This window comes from Lagopus leucura, unplaced genomic scaffold, assembly GCF_019238085.1.
Source record: "Lagopus leucura isolate 7727_CA_CO unplaced genomic scaffold, USGS_WTPT01 Super-Scaffold_100002, whole genome shotgun sequence".
NCBI classification, from domain to species: domain Eukaryota; kingdom Metazoa; phylum Chordata; class Aves; order Galliformes; family Phasianidae; genus Lagopus; species Lagopus leucura.
The window spans coordinates 45,302,413-45,321,879 of NW_024962263.1; the positions used below are offsets into that span (position 1 = coordinate 45,302,413).

The 19,467-nt window shown below is 41.6% G+C and overlaps 1 protein-coding gene across 3 annotated transcripts in view; it reads left to right on the plus strand.

Annotated features, from left to right (window-relative positions):
* The first annotated feature begins 7,666 nt into the window (after window positions 1-7,666).
* MIB1 (MIB E3 ubiquitin protein ligase 1) overlaps window positions 7,667-19,467 on the plus strand; it is a 72,243-nt gene continuing 60,442 nt past the window's right edge. For all 3 annotated transcript variants that reach the window (XM_042870045.1, XM_042870046.1, XM_042870047.1), the window contains exons 1-2: window positions 7,667-7,895; window positions 16,592-16,763. In XM_042870045.1, coding sequence (XP_042725979.1) covers window positions 7,667-7,895; window positions 16,592-16,763 — 401 coding nt within the window. The remainder of the gene's footprint in view (window positions 7,896-16,591; window positions 16,764-19,467) is intronic.

Genomic DNA, 19,467 nt, shown 5'->3' on the forward strand with positions numbered 1-19,467 from the left:
CCTTACTCTTTTGATTATATTGCAATTATAACATCTTGGTTATACACCATCCAATTCCAGTGTTACTTTCAAGTATTCAAATACTTATCTTTTGACCTATGACAGATTTTGCAGAGCTGACAAAGAAAATACTGTATCCTGTTCATGCTACAACCGCTTCCAAGTAGTTTAGTGACTGCAAATAGTGTGTGTGTGGAGAAAACAGGTGATCAACACAGCGCTTTGAAATCTTACTGTATTTTCCTTTCAAAGGAACAGAGTCCTGCGTTCTCAGATGCTTGCTATTTGCCCTATGCTCTCCAGTGCTTACTAATATTCTTGAATCAAATCAGCTTGTAATGAATTATAAAGATTAGGCAGAAGGGAAAGGGCATGGAGTTGTTCTTTCACACTGTGTCCCGATTTAGTTTGTTTAAGCAATAGATAATAATTTACAGAAGAAATGAGTGAGTCATAGCTTGATTTGTATCTATTTTTTTATTTATTTATTAACTAGGAAGTTACATTAGTGGTATTCTATCTTTTTATTTTTTTTTAAGAGAGGTGACTCTGTGACCATCTGGAGTTGGAGGAGCTGTTACATCCTTACAATTGCAAGTTGATCCCAGCAGAGTTCTCTGTAGCCCCACTTTTGGAACGGGTTCCAGTAGGTGGTACAGCCTAGTTGTGAGAAAACAGGTGACATTTTGCCTCAGGGTTTTAAATGTGAGGATTTTTTATTTATTTATTTATTTATTAACATTTGTTTACCTCTCATCAAGCAAAATGGAAAAAAATATTTTTTTGTATCAGCTTGACCTGTTTGGAGAATACATTAAAAGCTCCTTATTTGTGTCTAAACTATGTGAGAACTTTCCCATCAGTGCAGGAAAGATGGTATTCACCGTTCCAGATATTTATTATCAGCAGGGGAATGAAAGAAGAAAAACATGTTTGAAAAGTTCAACTCAGCATTTCTCAGGCCTTCATGCGTATGACAAGTTTTTCTTTCCTTAAAGTGTGATTCAAGTAGTGAAGTGGTAAAGTCCATATATGTTAGAAGCACTTTAGGTTTTGAAGGAAAGAGCCAGCTGTGTATATGTCTGTATCCTTGGTGTTCACAAAAAAATAACTAAAGAAATGAATGACCGTGGCATTAGGAATAGCTGTTTCAATTTGCCCCTTTCCTGAACTTTGCTACTTAGGCCATTATCTTCACTTTCTCACACTGCCAGATCTTTTTCTGTCGCGCTGCCTTTCTTTGCTCCTTCAGGGAATGTTCCTCAGTCCTTTCTATCCATCAAAGCTAGAAGAAACATAAGATTCAAAGGGAATGCTATGCTTTGTATCATTCGATTCAGCTTTCCATTAACTATCATCCCTTCTATTAAAGGGTGAGAATTCCAGTTCAGCAAGGTAGAGCTGGTATCCTGAGCACAAATGTAACTACATAACTTAGCACTGTTTCACTCTCTGTTTAGGTGGTTGAAGATACCGTCAACAGCTGTTGCAACATGAAGGCTGCCTGATACTCTTCTCCCTTGGACAGCCTTATGTGGGATTTGCTCTGCATGAAATCAATTTCCTACATTTGAATACGGCTGATGAACTGCTAAACACAGGGCTGTAGTTATGCAGCTGTCAGAAATGTGAATTAAGTTCAAACTGATTGTTCAGAAATCAATGATGATAATTCATGGCATGCTGAAAACTGAGAATGTGAAACTGTAAAATAAACTGAATTCAGTATAAAGCAAGGAAATACTTTGAGGACATTTTTCTTAACATTTTTAATGAAAAAAAAAAAAAAGAATTTAATTATCAAAAGCTGCTACAAAACTTGAGATTTTTTTCTAAGAGTGCAGTAGAGTTTAAATTTTCTCCTGGCCCCAAGGCATCTTTTTTGTAGCTTAAGATAAAATGTTTTCTATTTTGTTTACTTATTTTAATTCCTTTATATACACTTTAAAATTGATAAAAAATTGCATTTTTAAATTTCAAACACAAAATCAAAGCATTTTAGAGTATTTTATAGTAATGTAAAAGAACTACCGTACATACTTGGTAAACTCTTGTTCTGTTCACAACTGTACTATGGATCCATCTGAATTCAGTAGACTCACAGATATGTCCAATGGCCCTTTTTCCTTTAGATAATTCCTTAGATTTTTCTTTAGCATGATAAATTAAAGTTATTTATTAGCAGTAGACGCAATCTTAAATTAGGTGTGTTTTAAAAATACTTTATATATGTATGTTTAGCAACAGCTTTTTTTTTTTTTTATTATTCTTGAAACTTTCTAGCAGTATTTTTATTAAATAGAGAATTCAACAGATCTGATGGAGTGTGATGGATATCTTACTGGAATTTAGGATTATATTATGTTGTGACTGGGACTTAGGATAAAACATACAATGTTTAGATTCTCCTTTAGTTCTCCATGTTTGATATTGCTTTAGCAGATTATTGAACATATATATTACTCAGTGCTTAAATAATCTTTCAGACATTGCAGTGTGCACATTGAAATCCTTCATAATAAAAGAAGGCCCTATACATGTTTGACTAAGGACATGACTAATTGATCTTGACAAAAATCACCCATGAAGACAGTTTATTTTCCTGTCCGTTTAAAAATAGGACAGACTCACAAAATGGTTAAGGTTGGAAGAGACCTCTGGGTCCGTCTGGCCCAGCCTTTGTTCAAGCAGGGACACAGAGGAGGTTGCTTAGGACCACCAAGTCCGGGAGGCTCCTGAAGATTTTCAAGGAGGAAATCCCACAGCCTCTCTGGGCAACCTGTGCTAGTGCTAGACTGCTGTGTGCCGCTTTGTGCCAATTGCCTCTTGTCCTTTATCCTCTCACACTCACCTTTCAGGTGTTTATGGACATTGATGAGATCCCCTGAGCTTTTTCTTTTCCAGACTGAACTGTCTGGCTCTCCCAGCCTCTCCTCTCAGGAGAGGTATTCCAGCCATCTTATCATTTCTGGGCCGCTTTGAGGACTCTCTCCAATGTGTCCATGTCTCTCATACTGGGGAGCTCAGAACTGGATCCAGTATTTCAGGCCTGGCCTCACCAGCACTGAGAAGAGTGGAAGGATTACAGCAATTACAGAATCTGCTGGTGGTACTTTGACAAATACAACCTAGGACACCATCAGCCTTCTTTGTTGCAAGGAAACGGAGCTGGCTCATGTTCAACTTGGTGTTTGCCAGGACTCCCAGGTGTCCTTTTCTACCAGACTGCCTTCCAGCTGGGTGGCCTACAACTGCGGGCTAAACATTCAGAGTGTCAGGTAGGAATGTGCTCTTTAATCTGCTGAGGTGTACTGATGTAGGAGGATTTGTAACAGACACAAGTACATACTTTTACGCTTTGTATTCTTTCTCAGGTGTGGTGTTTTGTTTTGTTTTGTTTATCACAATATTTCAGCCTGACAAAGTTATCCAAGGGAGAAGATTCTGGGATAATTATTTCAGGGAAAAATACCCTTCTTCATCCTAAAATGTTGTGGGTTTTTTGTTTTTTTTTTTTTTGAAGTTTGTTTAGCTTTCCAGAATGGCGAGATCTTAGATACTGGGACATTTCATTCTTTTTAGCAGGTCTCCAAGGAATTAGTTCACAGTATGAAAATGAAGTAATTTATTTATAATTTCTGCTCAGTTGTTTTTCCTAGAAGAGAACAGCTGATAGAACTTGTTATGGAAAGAAACAGTGGCACTGACATTGGCAGTTATTATATATGTTGTAATTAACACATTCATAGGGGTAGCATAATAAGCATTCTTAGCATAGCATAAGGCAAACACCAAACCCACCAAAACTGCTAGTTCTGCTGTATGACAGCTTGCTCACTATCTGCCAGTAAAAATAATTTAATCTGCAGAAACTTGGAAAAAAACCAATATCACTTACGTCATTTCTGAAAACCGGGAAAGAAATTGCATGGAGATACAATGTGACAGAAAACAGGATAGGTGCGTTAATGGGGGACAATACACAGCCATGTGATGGCAGCAGAGGCTGAGGAATTGGTGGTTTTTTCCCCTACAAAACCTAGACAAACAAGATGTGGCCTGATGTTAATCACTCATTCGTCAGAGTCTAGAATATGTCCATTAGAGGATACAGATGGACAACTCCTTTTTCTTTCTATTCACTTCAAAAAATGTGTGGCAAGTTTATCAGACCATAGGTTTCTGTGGAAGTTGTTTACATACTTTCTTAAATGACATTTTGGGGCAAAACTTCCCAGTAAAGCAGCTTTTCACTTAGTTTGCAAATATTTCCATCTATCTTCCAGGGTTTGTCAAGTGAGTTTCACATTGAAGAGTACGCATATTTTAATAAAATCAAGGCAGTTGCTTACTTATTCCTAATGACTTTTCCTAATGCTTCTTTTTTTCCCTCCACCAGAAAAAAACCTGGATTGAAAAATAACCTTTTGGGGAAAGCAGAGAATTAAAATCAGCTGTAGTCAAGCAGGACAGTCCAGAAAAGCTTGTATCAAAGTCTGTCTTCAATACATGGAAACACTAATATTAAGATTCTCTGATGTAGCATGACATTTTGCAGACTCACAGGACAATGGGGCAGAGTTCAGACAAGCAGCCCTCCAGAATGTCTTTGAACAGGCTCATGGGCTGGCTGACCACCAAGGTCCTGTTTCCTGTGGCTCTGTGAGGTTTGTCGTGCTCTCTGTGAGGGTAACAGCTGCACTTACAAAAGGGCCATATGCTCTCCAAGAATAACAAGGAATTTAAAGGGATGTCATTAGGTTATGCATAATGCTGAATTCTGAATAAACCAGAGGTCTTCTTGCATGGCGCCTTGTTGGATTGCTCTAAAATGGCAGGAAGCAGTGGGAAAGACCATAATCACCAGCTGGAGGATGGTGTGACTCAGCAATATGTGTAATTTTTGGTAGCCAGAAGAGAACTAGTTCTGTAGCTCTTTCTGTGCATCAAGATTCCTGCACTGAATGCATATTAGGAAGTCTTTGTAATTACAGTCAAATATGCCTAGAGCAGTGTGGATTTCCTTCTGCTAGCCTGTGGTCCAGCTGCTCTGTCATGACCATTGGAGGTGTTCAAACTGAGCTCTACCTCACCACAGAGGCAGCAGTGATTATTCATAGCAGCACTGTTCTGGTAAGTAAGGCCTTCAGCTGGTGAGCTCTGGGACCAAAGATTTGTTAGAGGCAACTTAAAATGCCACATGCATTTATCTGTATAACAAACCAACCAACCAACAAATCCTCTCTGCCTGAGAAATGCTCTAAGCTAACAAGAGGGTTTTTTTTTCTCTCTCTCTTTTTTTTTTTTTTTTTTTTTCCTATTGGAAAGTAAAATAGTTCTTACTGTATTACTTTCCAAGTCTAAACAAAATGTGTATACATACCCAAAAATATTGTATCTGTCATTTTCCTTGCCATAATACATCAATCATGTTCAATGTTCTGTGGCATCTCCATCTTCTTTGTACCCTTTCCGAGTCATTTATTTCTAGCTTTGCTTTGGGTTCTTTTCAGAGTCCCTTTTTGCTTTTGCTGCTTACATTCTGGTTCTTGTATCTTTTTCTTTCCATGAGTCTCAAAAAATCCTTTAGGTGTTTACTCAGTTAGCTTATTTTGCATATCACTGCAGTGCTAATTTCCATGCTGATACACGTTTCAGTGGCTGATATTAGAAAAATATTAGATAGGAACACTAACATCCAACCAACATTGCTTGAAAGATAAATTTTTCACCAAAGCTATATCCTTCTCCATTCTCTGCTGTATCTTTTTAAACCTCCATTCAAAACTGGTTTCTACTTGTTATTTTGAAATCTGTTTTGGAGAGAAGATCCACAAACTAAAAACGTTTTTTTCCTTACTGTTTGGTTACACATCAAGCAGGTGTACAGATAGATGATACCCTGTATGATTCTAAAATATTTTGACAACACCAACAAAATGACACAGCCTCTGTATTTTGAACATACGGAGAACTCCCTCTTAGCTGTCAGGGGAGCACTCACCTTCAGCCCATAGAGGCCAGTATCTGTGTTCATGTGTCTAAACCTCTTCTGTGGTAAGTCAGGTACCTTTACAGATTCTGTTCTTTTTTTTTTTTTTTTTTTTAGCAAGTAAATCCTGTAACTGAAAAAAAGCAGGTGAGTAGAAGGAGAGGCAGGGACTACTGGTATAGAGGTGCAAATGTAGTCAAAGAAGGATCATTAGAAGAAGCTCCAGGATTACACCTGCACACATGCATTGCTGCTGAACTGCAGCAGCATCCTGCTTAAGGCCTATGCTGTAGAAGATGCCATTCTTGGAAAAATAAATGTGACAGGTGAATTCTTCAGGTTCTCTGCAGGAGACTTGTCACTACTTCTCGTCTCAGACTCTGTTTGTTTTCCTGGCACACATACCCTGGTTGCAGAAAGCCTTTTTTATTCAGTCCTATCAAAGAGTGATAAAAATGTGCTCCTACTTATGCTTAGATACACATGAATCTTATACTTGCCAATAACTATCAAAGCCTGGAAAAGCATAATGTGGTAGATTTGTCCAAGATAGATCCCACATAGAACCTTTGTTAGATCAAGAAATATCCAGAATTCCTCGGAGATTCTGTCATGTGTACGTGTTTAGTTCTAATTCCACATACCAAATCTAAAAGCTAGAATGAGCTGCGGGCTGCTTCTTTATGGGGAGAAGTATCTGCCAGAAACCCAAGCTGCCTGACAATTGCATGCTTCCCTGGGGGGGTACTGGTTGGCATAGTGTAAAAGCAGCAGTCGCTGTAGAAGTAGCAGTCAGATGCTGCTTGGCAGTGCCTATTGCCAGGGCCAAACTTTGTGTTGAGGAGGCATTTTTTAACTTTAGTTCAGGGTTTGGAAGGGATAGGTGATAGGAGAGATGTGGTGGCTATTTGTATTATGGTGTTCTTCTATAAGATGTGTTAGAATGGTCACGAAAGAAGCCAGGAAACGATCTCGTGGACTCTTCTAACCGTATGAATACCCACGGAAGTGGAAAGAAGCATAAAAACGGTACAAATGCTCAGGATACAAGAGTAGCTGGGCTGCCTTTTTGTAGCCATTTCCCTGCTGACTGAAAAAGCACTCTTTTGCCTGGCGCAGATGCGCCCGTCCTTTTAAGTGGACGCCTTCAAGAAGTTGTCAAAGAACACAGAGGGGGAAAGAAAAACAATGTTTCGAATGAAGGACAGCATTCTGTTTAAGATTACAGAGGGAAGAGCGAGATGCGGCAGCCCGGACGAGACACCCCCCCCCCTCCACTCATTGCTGCCGCCAAATCACCTCACGGCGCAGGAGCCACAGGGCAGGGGGCGCTCGAGCAGCGTCACCCCGCAGTTGCGCAGCGGCGCCAGTGCGGAGCGCATGCGCAGGCGGGGAGGCGGGGGCTGCCGGCCGCCGCCGGTCTCCCTGGTGCCGCCGCCGTCGCGGCCGCAGTCCCCGGATGTAGCGGCGGTCGCGGGCCGGCGGCGGGCGGCCCGCAGGCGGGAGGAGAGCGGCCCGCAGGCCTCTGCCTGGCAGCCGCGGCTTTTGCCCGGCGTCGCGTCGGGATCGCCTCTCTCGGCGCGGCGGCGGCCCGCGGCCTCCCGCCGCGCTCCCGACCCCATCGGCGTCCCCCCGGGGCCGCCCCGCCGGCCGGGCCCGCGCGGCGCCGGCGGGATGAGCAGCTCGAGGAACAACCGCGTGATGGTGGAAGGCGTCGGGGCCCGCGTGGTGCGCGGCCCTGACTGGAAGTGGGGGAAACAGGACGGCGGCGAGGGCCACGTGGGCACCGTGCGCAGCTTCGAGAGCCCCGAGGAGGTGGTGGTGGTGTGGGACAACGGCACCGCCGCCAACTACCGCTGCTCTGGGGCCTACGACCTCCGCATCCTGGACAGCGCGCCCACCGGTGAGCTGGGTTGGGGCGGCGGGCCTTCGTCGGGGCGGGTGTCGGAGCCGGTGTGTGTACGAGTGGTGGGAACGCCGCTTTGTCCTGTGACCAGCGCCGTGTCTGCTCGGTGTGTCGGCAGACATGAAGGGTGGAGGTACTGGGAAAAAGAAAAACCGTGCATTTCTTCCTTTAATTCCTCGTCTGCCCCTTGTTTACGTTTATAAATTCGGATCGGACAATGGGTTTAGGTCTGTGCTGGCATGATGCGGCACTGAAGCGTTCCCTTCTCTCTGCAGTGAGAACTCCAGAATGGTTCGGTTCGATGTGAAATGCAGTGGGCGTTTCCCAGGAGAAGCCCCTCAATAACGGGGTGATTGATGCTGTTTGTTGGGGTGCTCGGACATCGTGTTCTTGTAACATCCCTGATTCAGAATGCAGTGGCGAGCAGAGGCCGACTTTGAACCAGTTGTGTGTGATATTGCAGGAGGGGCAGTTAGTTACAGGGTTGAGTTGGAGCCAGCAGGCTTCGGAATAGACAGACTCATTTAATTAATTCTAATTAGAAAAATCTTCCTAAGAAACCCCACGTAGGTCTTTCATAGTGAGCCTTTGAGATGGATTTTGTGCTTCTCTGCCTGGGTAGCTTCTCCTCCCCTTGCTTCGTGGTTGTGCTTTGTTGTTGTTTTGAAGGGGAGATGCTATTAAAGCTTCAGCTGGAGATGGCTTTTGGAAGTCGTCCTTCTGGTTGGGGATCCTTGTCTTGTAGATGTTTATGCTTTGAGACTTTACCTGCCTTTGACGTCTTGTGGAAACCAGTGGGGCTGCTTCTGCTTACAGCTGAAATGTATGCATGAGGGCTGAATATGAGCTTTGCGTGCTCATTATTGCAGCTCTGCCTGACTTACTTAAAAGTTGATATTGCAGTTAACTGTATCTGGAAGTGTAAGCTTAATAATAATCATTTTATATCCCGATATTCCTGTAGTGCTCAGTTTTATGTCCTGAATATTCAGTTATGCTTATAGTTCTGTATCAGAGTTTTAATTTATGCTTCATGCATATATTGTTTTGGGGAAAATTAAAAAAATATTCAGGCTTTGCAAGCAATATTCTCCAGGTTTTTGGCCACTGAGTTCACTATCCTTACAGAACTGCTACTTGGAACTACCCAGGTTGCTATTTTCTAGAGGGACTTGCTTTTCAGGTCACGGTTCCCTGAAGATGGAAAGAGTAAAAATCTGTAAAGCAGTAAAAAGAAAGCGCTGTAGTCTGATTTGAAAGCTCGTGGGGTTAGAATGCTGTCAGTTTGGGCTGCAATCTGGTTTTTACTACTGGATCCATTTTGTATTCTTCCAAATTGCTTCCCTTTAGTTTTCTATCTTTTTGTGTTTTTTTTTTTTTTTTTTCCACAGTAGTGACTGTCCATTGTTTAGTATAAGGGACTCTGACATGGGATGATAACTCGATTCTGTTGCTGGGGTCATTTAAACAATTTTGATCTAAGTCACAGCAGGAGTTGTGGAGTTGGTTGGCAGAGGTTTATAACCATAACATTAACCATGGTGCAGGTGAGGGGGCGTTATGAGATGTTCTTAGTTTGCTGATAATTTATATCAGAGTGTTGAATCAAGCATATCTCATAGTTTAATGCTTAAAAAAAAAAAAAAGCTCTTTTACAATCATAACATGGTTTTAAGTTTACAGCAAAGGAAAAAAAAAAAAAAAAAAAGAGCAGTAGGAAGCAAAGTTAAATTGTTGGTCTAGAGTTCTTAAGCATTCAAAACCTGACTTGATTATAGGTTCTTAAAAGCAGTCCTTGCAGCCAGAGTAGTTGCTTTGGTGAGTTTGAGGCATGTGTTTTCAGAAACAGTGGTGATGCATCAGGAATCCATGGGCTTGTGGAAGCGATGAATGGAGCTCATTCTAATTTAAAACAAGCAAGACCCTGAGTTTTGATACATGTATATGCAGGTACATATGTTTGGTTTATACCAGAACAATATTTCGTAGACTCAGTAATGTAGTGCTGTTCTTGCTTTGTAACGACTGCAGACTGTCATCAGTGCTGCAAGTACTGTTAACTTCTTGTGCAACTTTAAGCTGTTAGTATTAACATTTTAGGACTATTTTCATGAAAATCTGGTCAGTGTTTCATGTGAAGGATCTCTTCTGGGCTGTTTGTTCTAGATGCACTTGTCTGAGTAATGAATGTTGTTTTTTCAGTGATCACTACCAAGGTAGCTGTGTTAGCAGCCCATTAGTGATCGTATTTCCATTGGCCAGCATTTATTTAAGCAAGGTAAAGTATTTGAGAGGATTTATTAAACTAAGAATCTGCCAAAAAATGCAAAAAAAAAAAAAAGAAACTTCGAGGAGAGTCTTGAGAGTACCTTTGTTCAATTGTGTTGTGGGAAAGGAAAGAAAAGGTAAGTTTGAAATTGTCTGACACAAAACTACAGTTTTATCTCAAAGTAAGCAATATTAGATGTGTAGAACTGCGCTGTTTATTTAGGAGAGGAGGCAGACTCTTGCCAAAGATGAAGACTACAGTAGCGTGCTTGCAAAGAGTACCTCCGACTGTTAACATAATACTTGTGGCCATTGCAGAACTGTGTGTGTTTGTGCTCTTTCTGAAGATTAGTTCTACAAGGCCTAGGCAAAAATGTGTTCGTCATCCGTTTCCTCTTTTATACTTTTGGTTCAAAGTAACAATGTAATTTTCCTGCATATGGCATGTACTCAATTGTGTTTGAATAAGGGGAGGTGGTGGTGGAGCTGGGATCAGGAAATGAAATGCCGATGCAAAATTATCCTTCAGTTAGAGTGAGTGTGTGTGCAACTCGGCAGCTGTGTGCTGCACTCTGCCTGTATTAACAATTCAGGTGTAACCTGAAAGTCTGAATGGTTTTCTGTACCTGCACAAATATTTTGCTGTAACCTGGAGAGCTGCGTGGAACATCTTAAAAAGCAGAGCATCTTGGATGATTTACCTGAAGTATTGACTTGTTTTTTTAGGTTTCAATTTAGGCACTTAAGTATGGTTGTATTGATTTTGCACAGTGGCTGCTTGTCAGTATTTACAGAACCCCTCAGCTAAAATTCTAGTAGTTGGATGAGCAAGGGTCCTTGTGAAGCCTGTTTGTGTGAGCCTGTCCTTTGTTCTGCCTGCCCTTTCCCCATGTCTCCTGCACAATAATCCTCCCTGCTCCTCTATCTTGTGAGACAGGACACATGCTATGGCAAGTCTGGCTGCTGCCAAATCCAGCACTTTATAGATGAGTTTTGTTTGTGTGTTTTGGTAGAATTTGGTTAATCTCTAAGAATCCGTTGTTTCCAGTCTCACCATTGTGTCAAAAATATATGGAGTGAAAGAATGGGGAGAACAGAGCATCTCTTTGTAGTTTATGGTTTCTCTTGCCTGATGGCAGTATTGTCCTTATGTGAAAGGATTCCACCTTCTTAGCAGTTCTGTAGAGATCCACAAGTCCCTTGGTAACCAGATTTTGTTGGTTCTGAAAACTGATTGGAATTGCTATCAGCTTCTGCTGTGTGTAACAGTGATACTTCTTGTCAATCTTACTTTTAGTGCTAAAACGTTTTGGTTTTTGTTTTTTTTTGGAGGGGAGGGAGGGGGTGCAGTTACGTATTGCCACATTTGAATGTGTGGTTGGTACAGAAGAGAGCTTTGTAACAAATTCAAGGAGCAACTGATTTGAACAGCAATGCTTTTGTTACACTTCATAACTTTAAGAGCAACCGTAGGTTTTAAAAGCACATAGATAAAGGCTGTAAAATCTCTTACATTAATTGTATTAATAAGTAGCAACAGAGGAGATGTTGCCCAGGCAATCCAGGGAAGAGCTGGAAAATGAAAACTCCTAAATGTGAACTTCATACAATTTGCAGTTCTTAACCTTTCTTAAATAGCCTTTGTTTTGAAGAGCAGAAGCATTTTGATTGCTGCAGCTCGCATTTTGGTCAGAATTTCAGTTCAGCTTCAGTGCCTACACTTGATGCACCCTGCCAGTTGTTTCTGCTGCACTTCCTTTTGTATTGCAGGGTAGTTGTAGAGTGTGCAGAGTGATTTATTTTTTGGGTAAGACTAACGCTGCTGAGCATTCGGTCTGTTGGGCTAGACTAGAGCCAGTCTAAAGTAACATCTTAGCAGTGAGTTTTGGTGATTAGATCCTTTTCAATTTGATTTGACCACCAAGGCCAGAGACGTGCGAGGAGGAGCCCTAGGTGTGGGCACAGACCTGGATTCCCCTGCAGCTCCAGCTGAGAGCACGGTGAAGCAGGTATTGCCCTGCAGCCCATGGAGGGCAGGTGGATGCACCCAGCAGGAAGCTGCTGCTCACGGACAGGACCTGGCTGTAGCAGGGGAGCAGCAAAAGGGGAGTTGCAATAGGGGTTGTTGTGCACTGACTGACCCCACTCAGCTGCCCCACCTGAAGATGGAGGAAAGGAGGTACAGGGGTTGGGAACAAAGGCGTGAAGTTGAGCCTGGGAATAGGAGGGGCATAGGAAGTAGGTGTTGTTATCATTTTTTCTCATCATATCACTCTATTTTTGGTAAGCAGTAAATGAGATTTTCCCAAAGTTGCGTCCAAAGTTTTATTTCCCCTCTTGGCAGTTGGTTGTTGATCTCGCTTTCTTTATTTCCGCTCGTAAGCTTTTTCATCTCACTTTCTATCCCTGTCCTGTTGAAGAAGGGGAGTGATAGGTGGGTGTACAGCAGCTGGCTGAGGTCAGCCCACCACACTCATGTACTTCTTTTCTATCTCATTCAAGTTACATTAATATTTCAGTCTTCTTAGATCAATAGTGTATTCTAAAGTAGTACTTTTGTGTTAGTGACACGAGTAAAGTTTAGTTATTGCATTTTATAGGTGGTAGTAGCACTTTGTTTCGGCTTTCTTTTTAGTAGGTGAAGTTAGAACTGCCTCTTTGTCCACTGTTGCCGGAAGCATTCAAAGCCACTTCTCCCTCCGGATCTCTAATGCATTGGTGAAACATCCTGTAACAGGATTACTTGCCTGCTCCTGCCCTGCAATGCGTGCTTTGTTATGCCAGCGGTGTTGTGTAGCACCAAAAGGAACAGGGTTGGGAAACCAATTCAGCTGGATACTTTTCCTCCTGGCTGTGTTTCAGCTGGGTATGTTTCCTGACTCAGTTTGCAGCTTCACCTCGCAAACCCTTTTGCTGGCATAATTAAGAGAATGGAGCAGCATGGTCAGGTGAAGCTGGCTGAGGCTATGAGCAACCTGGTCTAGTGAGAGGTGTCCCTGTCTGTAGCAGGGGGTTGGAACTAGGTGATCTTAAAGGTACCTTCCAACCCAAACCGTCTGTGATTCTGCATACCAAAGTGGGTGTTGCTGCTGGAATTGTGTATCAGGGAATGGCTGAATAAAGGAAGTTCCTATCAGGATGCTGTTTGGGAGTCTGTGAGATTAAAAATGTGACCTCAGTCACAGACTCCAAATACAGATAGGTACTGTTCTTTTTCAAGTCCCAGATGCTGTAGTCAAATGACTTCTGAGTCAGTCATTTTTTTCTTGTTCATTCTTAAGGAAGTCACCTTAGCTTCAGTGTCTTGAAATGGTTAGCTTTTATTTACCTGTACCATGAGATAGTATGGTTCTTTATTACAGGACTCCTACTTATATTCCTCTTTTTCTCCCTTTTCCTGCTGCTTGGACCAATTTAAGAATCCTGCAGGCATCCAATTACTTAGTCCTTTTACATCCAGAGTAAATGTAATGCTTGGCAAACTGTCTTCCCTGAAGTTCAGCAGCTATTAAAAAATTCCAAATATGCACAGCTGCTCTGTTTCTTTTTTGAAATACCAATTTAGCAATCCATTTTCTAAAACTCCAAGTGCTGCCACTCAGCCCTACAAGGCCAAGGCTTATACCTGGTAAGACTCTTTAAGCAGGACAACAAAGTGGTAATTGGTTCCAGCTTTCTGAATGCATCTGCTCTTGAAGGCTACCAAAAATAGTGTAGTGGTCCAGTATGCTTTGTAGCAGAGAGACAGTTGTCCTAAGTACACACTTATACCAGGTGTCAAAATCTTAGTGTACAGAACCAAGGAAGTTAGCTTCCCTGACCCTCCGTGTTGTGGAAAAGGTCATCAGTGGTTTGGGAGTGTGATATAAGCATGGATGATTCAGAGCTCTTGCTTTGTAAGAAAATTTTTAGATGTTTAGATGGTAACGATGTTACCAGGCATTAAGTACTTCCAAATGTAGAAGGATAGTTGTAGGTAATTATCATGGTACAAAAGTTGTGTTGTCTGGAGTTGGGGTCAGCAAATAATGTCATGAATTACAGGAGCTGTCTGTGCCAGGCCTGCAAAACTTTAGCATGGAATTCGTGGTCAAGGTATGGATGCTGCCTGAGCCATGAACTGCTCCAGCAGTTACAGTGATCATTTAGCCTAATGTCAGCAACTTCAGGGTAGTTGCTGTTTCTAAAGGCTATCTATCTTCAGCTGCCCCAAAATACTGCTTCCATCTTTATAACACTGTGCAGCCTTTGCTCCAAAAGCGTTGCCCTTTTCAGCCTTACTCTTCTATTTTAGTGTATCTGAAAAATCTGTAATCATGAGGCTGGAAATCTTCCTAAATAAGTGAGGTTTTTTTTTTTTTTTGTTTGTTTGTTTTAATTTTTTTTTTTTTAAACAAAAGGCTTGAAGATGATGAAGTGAGAAACTTTCTTGATTAGGAGAAATGATGCATGAGATACACCAAAAGATTATTTGGAGGGATGTCGACAGGCTGGCAGGAATCTCATGTAATTCAGAAAGGGGAGGAATAATCCCTGCAGGGTATGTATTAGGGGACAACTGGCTGGAAATCTGTGGTTCAAGAAGGGTCCTGGGGGTTCCTGATGGATGGCAAAATGCCCAGGAACCAGCAGCGTGTCTGTTTGGCCTTGCAGTACTGGTGGCACTTCAGGTGCTGCCAGCATGCTGAGGGAGTTGATCCTTCCTTACAGGCTGCACCTGGAATGTGATGTAAAACCTCTGTTTTACTGGCTCATCAGCCAAGTCAAACCAAAGGGCTGCAGGAATTTTGCAGAGGTTTGACTACGCAGTCTCCAGAGGCTACTTCTAACCTCAGCCATTGCATGATTCTGTGAAACAGTCAGACAAAAAGGCATTTCCTTCAGTTTTGCTTTTCCTGCTGCTGATTTTTCTTCATTGCAGATGGCTCATCCTTTGGGCACAAATGACTAATAGGTTTGTAGCTAACATGGCTGTCCTTTTCAAAAGCATCCCTTCTGGAGGGGATGAAAACCATTTTCTTTTCTCATTAATGTCATAGACTTGTTTTTTGGTGGCTTTTTTTTAAAGGTGAGTAATGGGGAAGATGTCATGTTCCTCTGTACCTTTAGAGCTCATTTTTAATTTGTGCTACATACTGATTGACGGTGCTTGTTGCTTGTCCCTTCTATTGCTCAGGTTTCTCCAAAGCTCCAGAGTTTGATTTTTGTTACTTTTTTAATGTAATGCTGCTTCACTGTATTTGCTATACATGGACTGAAAATGTGCATAGCTGATCACTTTGTCTGCTCATTCAGAATCACAGAATGGCCAGGGTTGGAAGGGATGTCAAGGATCATGAATAATCTCCAACCCCCCTGCCACATGCAGGGCCACCAACCTCCACATTTAATACCAGACCAGGCTGCCCAGGGCCCCATCCAACCTGGCTTTGAACACCTCCAGGGACGGGGCATCCACAGCCTTTTTGGGCAACCTGCAGCACCTCACCACTCTCTCAGTAAAGAACTTCCCCCTGACATCCAACCTAAATCTTCCCTCCTTCAACTTAAAACCATTTCCCCTTATCCTGCTGTTATCTACCCTTGTAAAAAGTTGATTCCCCTCCTGTTTGTAGGCTTGCTTTAGGTACTGAAAGGCTGCAATGAGGTCACCCTGTAGCCTTCTTTTCTCCAGGCTGAACAAGCCTGGCTCCCTCAGCCTGACTTCATAGGAGAGGTACTCCAGTCCCCTGGTAATTTTTGTGACTCTCCTTTGGACCCTCTCCAACAGTCCTCTGCCTTTCTTAAGGGTCTTTGCAATGCTGTAAGAGTCAGTGGACCTGAGAACCTGCCTTTTGTGGTGGAAGGCTGGGAAGAGTGTATGCCTGTGCATTACATCTAGTCTGCTCTCCTTCAGAAAGCTAAATACACTACAGGAGAATGCTTCAAAAATGGTAGCACATTTCCTGAAGTTAGGCTCTCTCGGAGAGCTGTCACTGACTTCTTCCTATAGGTAAAGCATAGAGATGAACACTTGTCCACTATACAAAGAGTGTTCTTGAAATTCTTATACGCAGTTGAACTTTGCTGTCTTTGTTGTGTTGTTTTGTTGATAGAAATAAAATTCCAGATATCCTGTATGTTTCGATATGCACTTTCCTAGCTTTTTAACCTGTTAAAGGATCCCTCATTTTCATTCTCCTAAGATAATCTTGTATTGAGTACTTGTATTGCTGCAATAAAGAAGCATCTCTTAGAATTTGAGAGATGAGGGAAAAAAAGAGCATTTCAGGAACAGGCTGACAGCTGGAGATATGAGGTGAAGTCACTCCTTTCCCCTCATTTGTATGGTTTTATTGACTTTTTAATGTATATTTTCAGATTGCAGTGGTGATTACAAATCTGTATGGTGATGCAGCAGTGTTGACTTTTTTTTTTTTTGCCAGGTATCAAGCATGATGGCACTATGTGTGACACGTGTCGACAGCAACCAATCATTGGCATCCGATGGAAATGTGCTGAATGTACGAATTACGACTTGTGCACAGTTTGTTATCATGGGGACAAGCATCACTTAAGGCATCGTTTTTACAGAATTACCACACCAGGAAGTGAAAGGTAAAACATAACTTTTTGTCGAAAATTAAATTAACGAAATTAAATAAGGAACAGTTAATAGTGGTGAACTTCTGTAACTGCAGGTTCGGTTATTGAAACTTGGCTTAGATAAAACACTGTCTTAAGAATTGGATTCTGTTACTGGTTCTGCCTCTTTGTGAGGATAAAACAGATCTCTGGAGGTTGGAGAACATGGAAGTTTAGGAAGAATAGAGAAAGAAGTTTGGATGCAATTACTCAGTTTCTTTAACCTCACTGTATGCTTCCAGCTCTTGTGTTATTAATTAGCAGGTTTAAAACAAAGACTGTTATCTTTGCTCAATGTATAATCACAATATGACTTGTCAATGAGTTCCTGAATCTGAATGTCACTTTAGGTTCAAAAAGCAGATTAGATTGAGGGAGAGTTTCTCTCTTGTGGGCTATGAGGCACAGATGGATCTGGAGACAAAAGAAAAAAAAATAAATTGAACTCCTTAAACTATTCAGTACAAAAAGCAGAGAGAAGAGATTGTGAAGGGTGTCACAGAGTTGACTAGATCAATCTATGTCCGTGACAGGGGCGACAGGCCTCTGCCCTCCCCCCCCCCCCCCCAGTCCCACAAAAAATGGGAAGGAAGGAAGGGAGGAAAAGAGCAGCGGCAACAATCTATGGAGGAAAACTTATTTTACTATAATATTGGAATGCAAGATAACAACAATATATACAATTTAATTGAAATTGAGATTAATAAATCAGACAAGATGAGAGAGAGAGAGTTCCCGGGACCGATTCAAACCTGGAAAGCTTGGAACGGCTAGGAAAGCACCTCCAGCACCCACTGCAAGGCAGCAAGAGAGCACCCCCCCCCACCCGGAAGGGCCAGATCCCGTGACTGCTGTAATGTACAGGGATAGGTACCTGGGATTGGGGCAGTGACACTTCAATGCCCCTCACACTACATGATGTTTTGATGTGGAATGCTGAAATAAGAAAAGACAAAAACAAAAACATAGAACCATGACAAAGGGTTATTCTACACAACATCTTGTTTATAATGTTCTTTTCTTAAGTGTCTGTTAACTAAGTTTCCTCGAGTTCTATAGAATCACAGAATTGTAGGGGTTGGAAGGGACCTCCAGAGATCATAGAGTCCAGTTTCCCTGCAAAGCAGTCCCATTACAGCAGGCTGCACAGGTAGGCGTCCAGGCACTTTCTGAATATCTCCAGAGATGTAGACTCCACAACCTCCCTGGGCCCTCTTCCAGCACCTTGTCACCCTTACTGTAAAGAAGTTCCTTTGCATATTGGTGTGGAACTTCCTACACTCAAATTTATGGCTGTTTACAGTAGGGATATCTGTAGGGATAGAAATGGCACTTGTTTTATTCTCACACACCTGTTCTTATATTCTTTGACTTTAAATTACTCATTTAGATCCAGAGCCCCTTTCTGTAATAATTTATATTGGTTAAGTGAGAACAGCGTAATTGCCTGATACTAAATACTTCAAGAGCTGCATTAAAGTACTGAGTAACAACTAAGTGTTGTAGCTCTCCAAAGTATTCTCTCCTTAAATCCATTTTTTCCTTTCTTCTTGATGAAGTAGGTTTACAAATATGCTGTGATTCAGTACTTTGCTTCTATCAGCAATTTTACAGTTGAGGGGTGTGGTTGGAGCACACAGACTGAATTCTCATTAAGCGTCTTGCAGGGACTCTGTTTATGTTCTCAGACATTTGCCTTGAAGTTCAGCTATGGCAAAAATGTCCAGGCCAACCGCTTAATCAAAAAGTAGCTACTGTTTTTTGGAGATTCATGCTGGTGTGCCTAGTTACCAAGTAGCATGAGCTTAGTATCTGAGTTACAGTATTCTGGTGTAGAGAAGTCTTAAAACTTGGAATCAAGAGTAGAAAGTTCTGGCTTAATATGATTTGCAAAGACTAAGTAGCAAAATACAGGTCTGCTTTACTTCTGTCTAAACCCAAAACAAAACTCATTGCTTCATTGCTTTTGAGACACACTTGCCAGACCTTTTTTCTTTTTAATTTCTTTTTTTTTTTTTTTTTTTAAATTTTTTTTTTTTAGCTGAAGTTTCCTCTGGTTTTTGAGGGTCCATTCTGGTGTGTGAAGGATAGTTTTGGAGATAGAGGCTCGAGCAGTGGGCCCAGGTGAACCTCAGAAGGTTCAACAAATTCAAGTGCATACTGAAGTAATATGTTTTTTGTCTCAATTTCATAGATGTTGAGATTTTTAAAAGGTTACTGTAAATAACATATCCTTCTAATATCTTTTGCCATTTAATATTACTTAGATACAAATTCCTAAGATTTTAATGTGTTCTTTGCACTGATTATAGCAGTCTAACTTTTTTCTTGTCTGCCATCTGCTGGATCTTAAAAGTTGAGCAGGAGGGTGTTAGAGTGAAGGAGTCAGGAAGCATTCAAATTTCAGCTGAAAAATACTTTTGTCTGGCAGCATTGTTGTGGCATGAAATAAGAAGTCAAATTTCACACAGACTGGTGGCTTTTCAGATGACTTAAAATGCAGGAGAATATCTTTTCTGTTGTTAGGGCCATCAGCTCTTCTGTTTGGTCTTATGTACTTCATGTCCATCTAAGTCTGAGGCAGAGAGGAGTTTTACTTTAGGAAAACAGCTTGTTATTACAAACACAAGACTGAAAAATAAATGCTGATATATCGAATGACGTTTGCCACGATAAG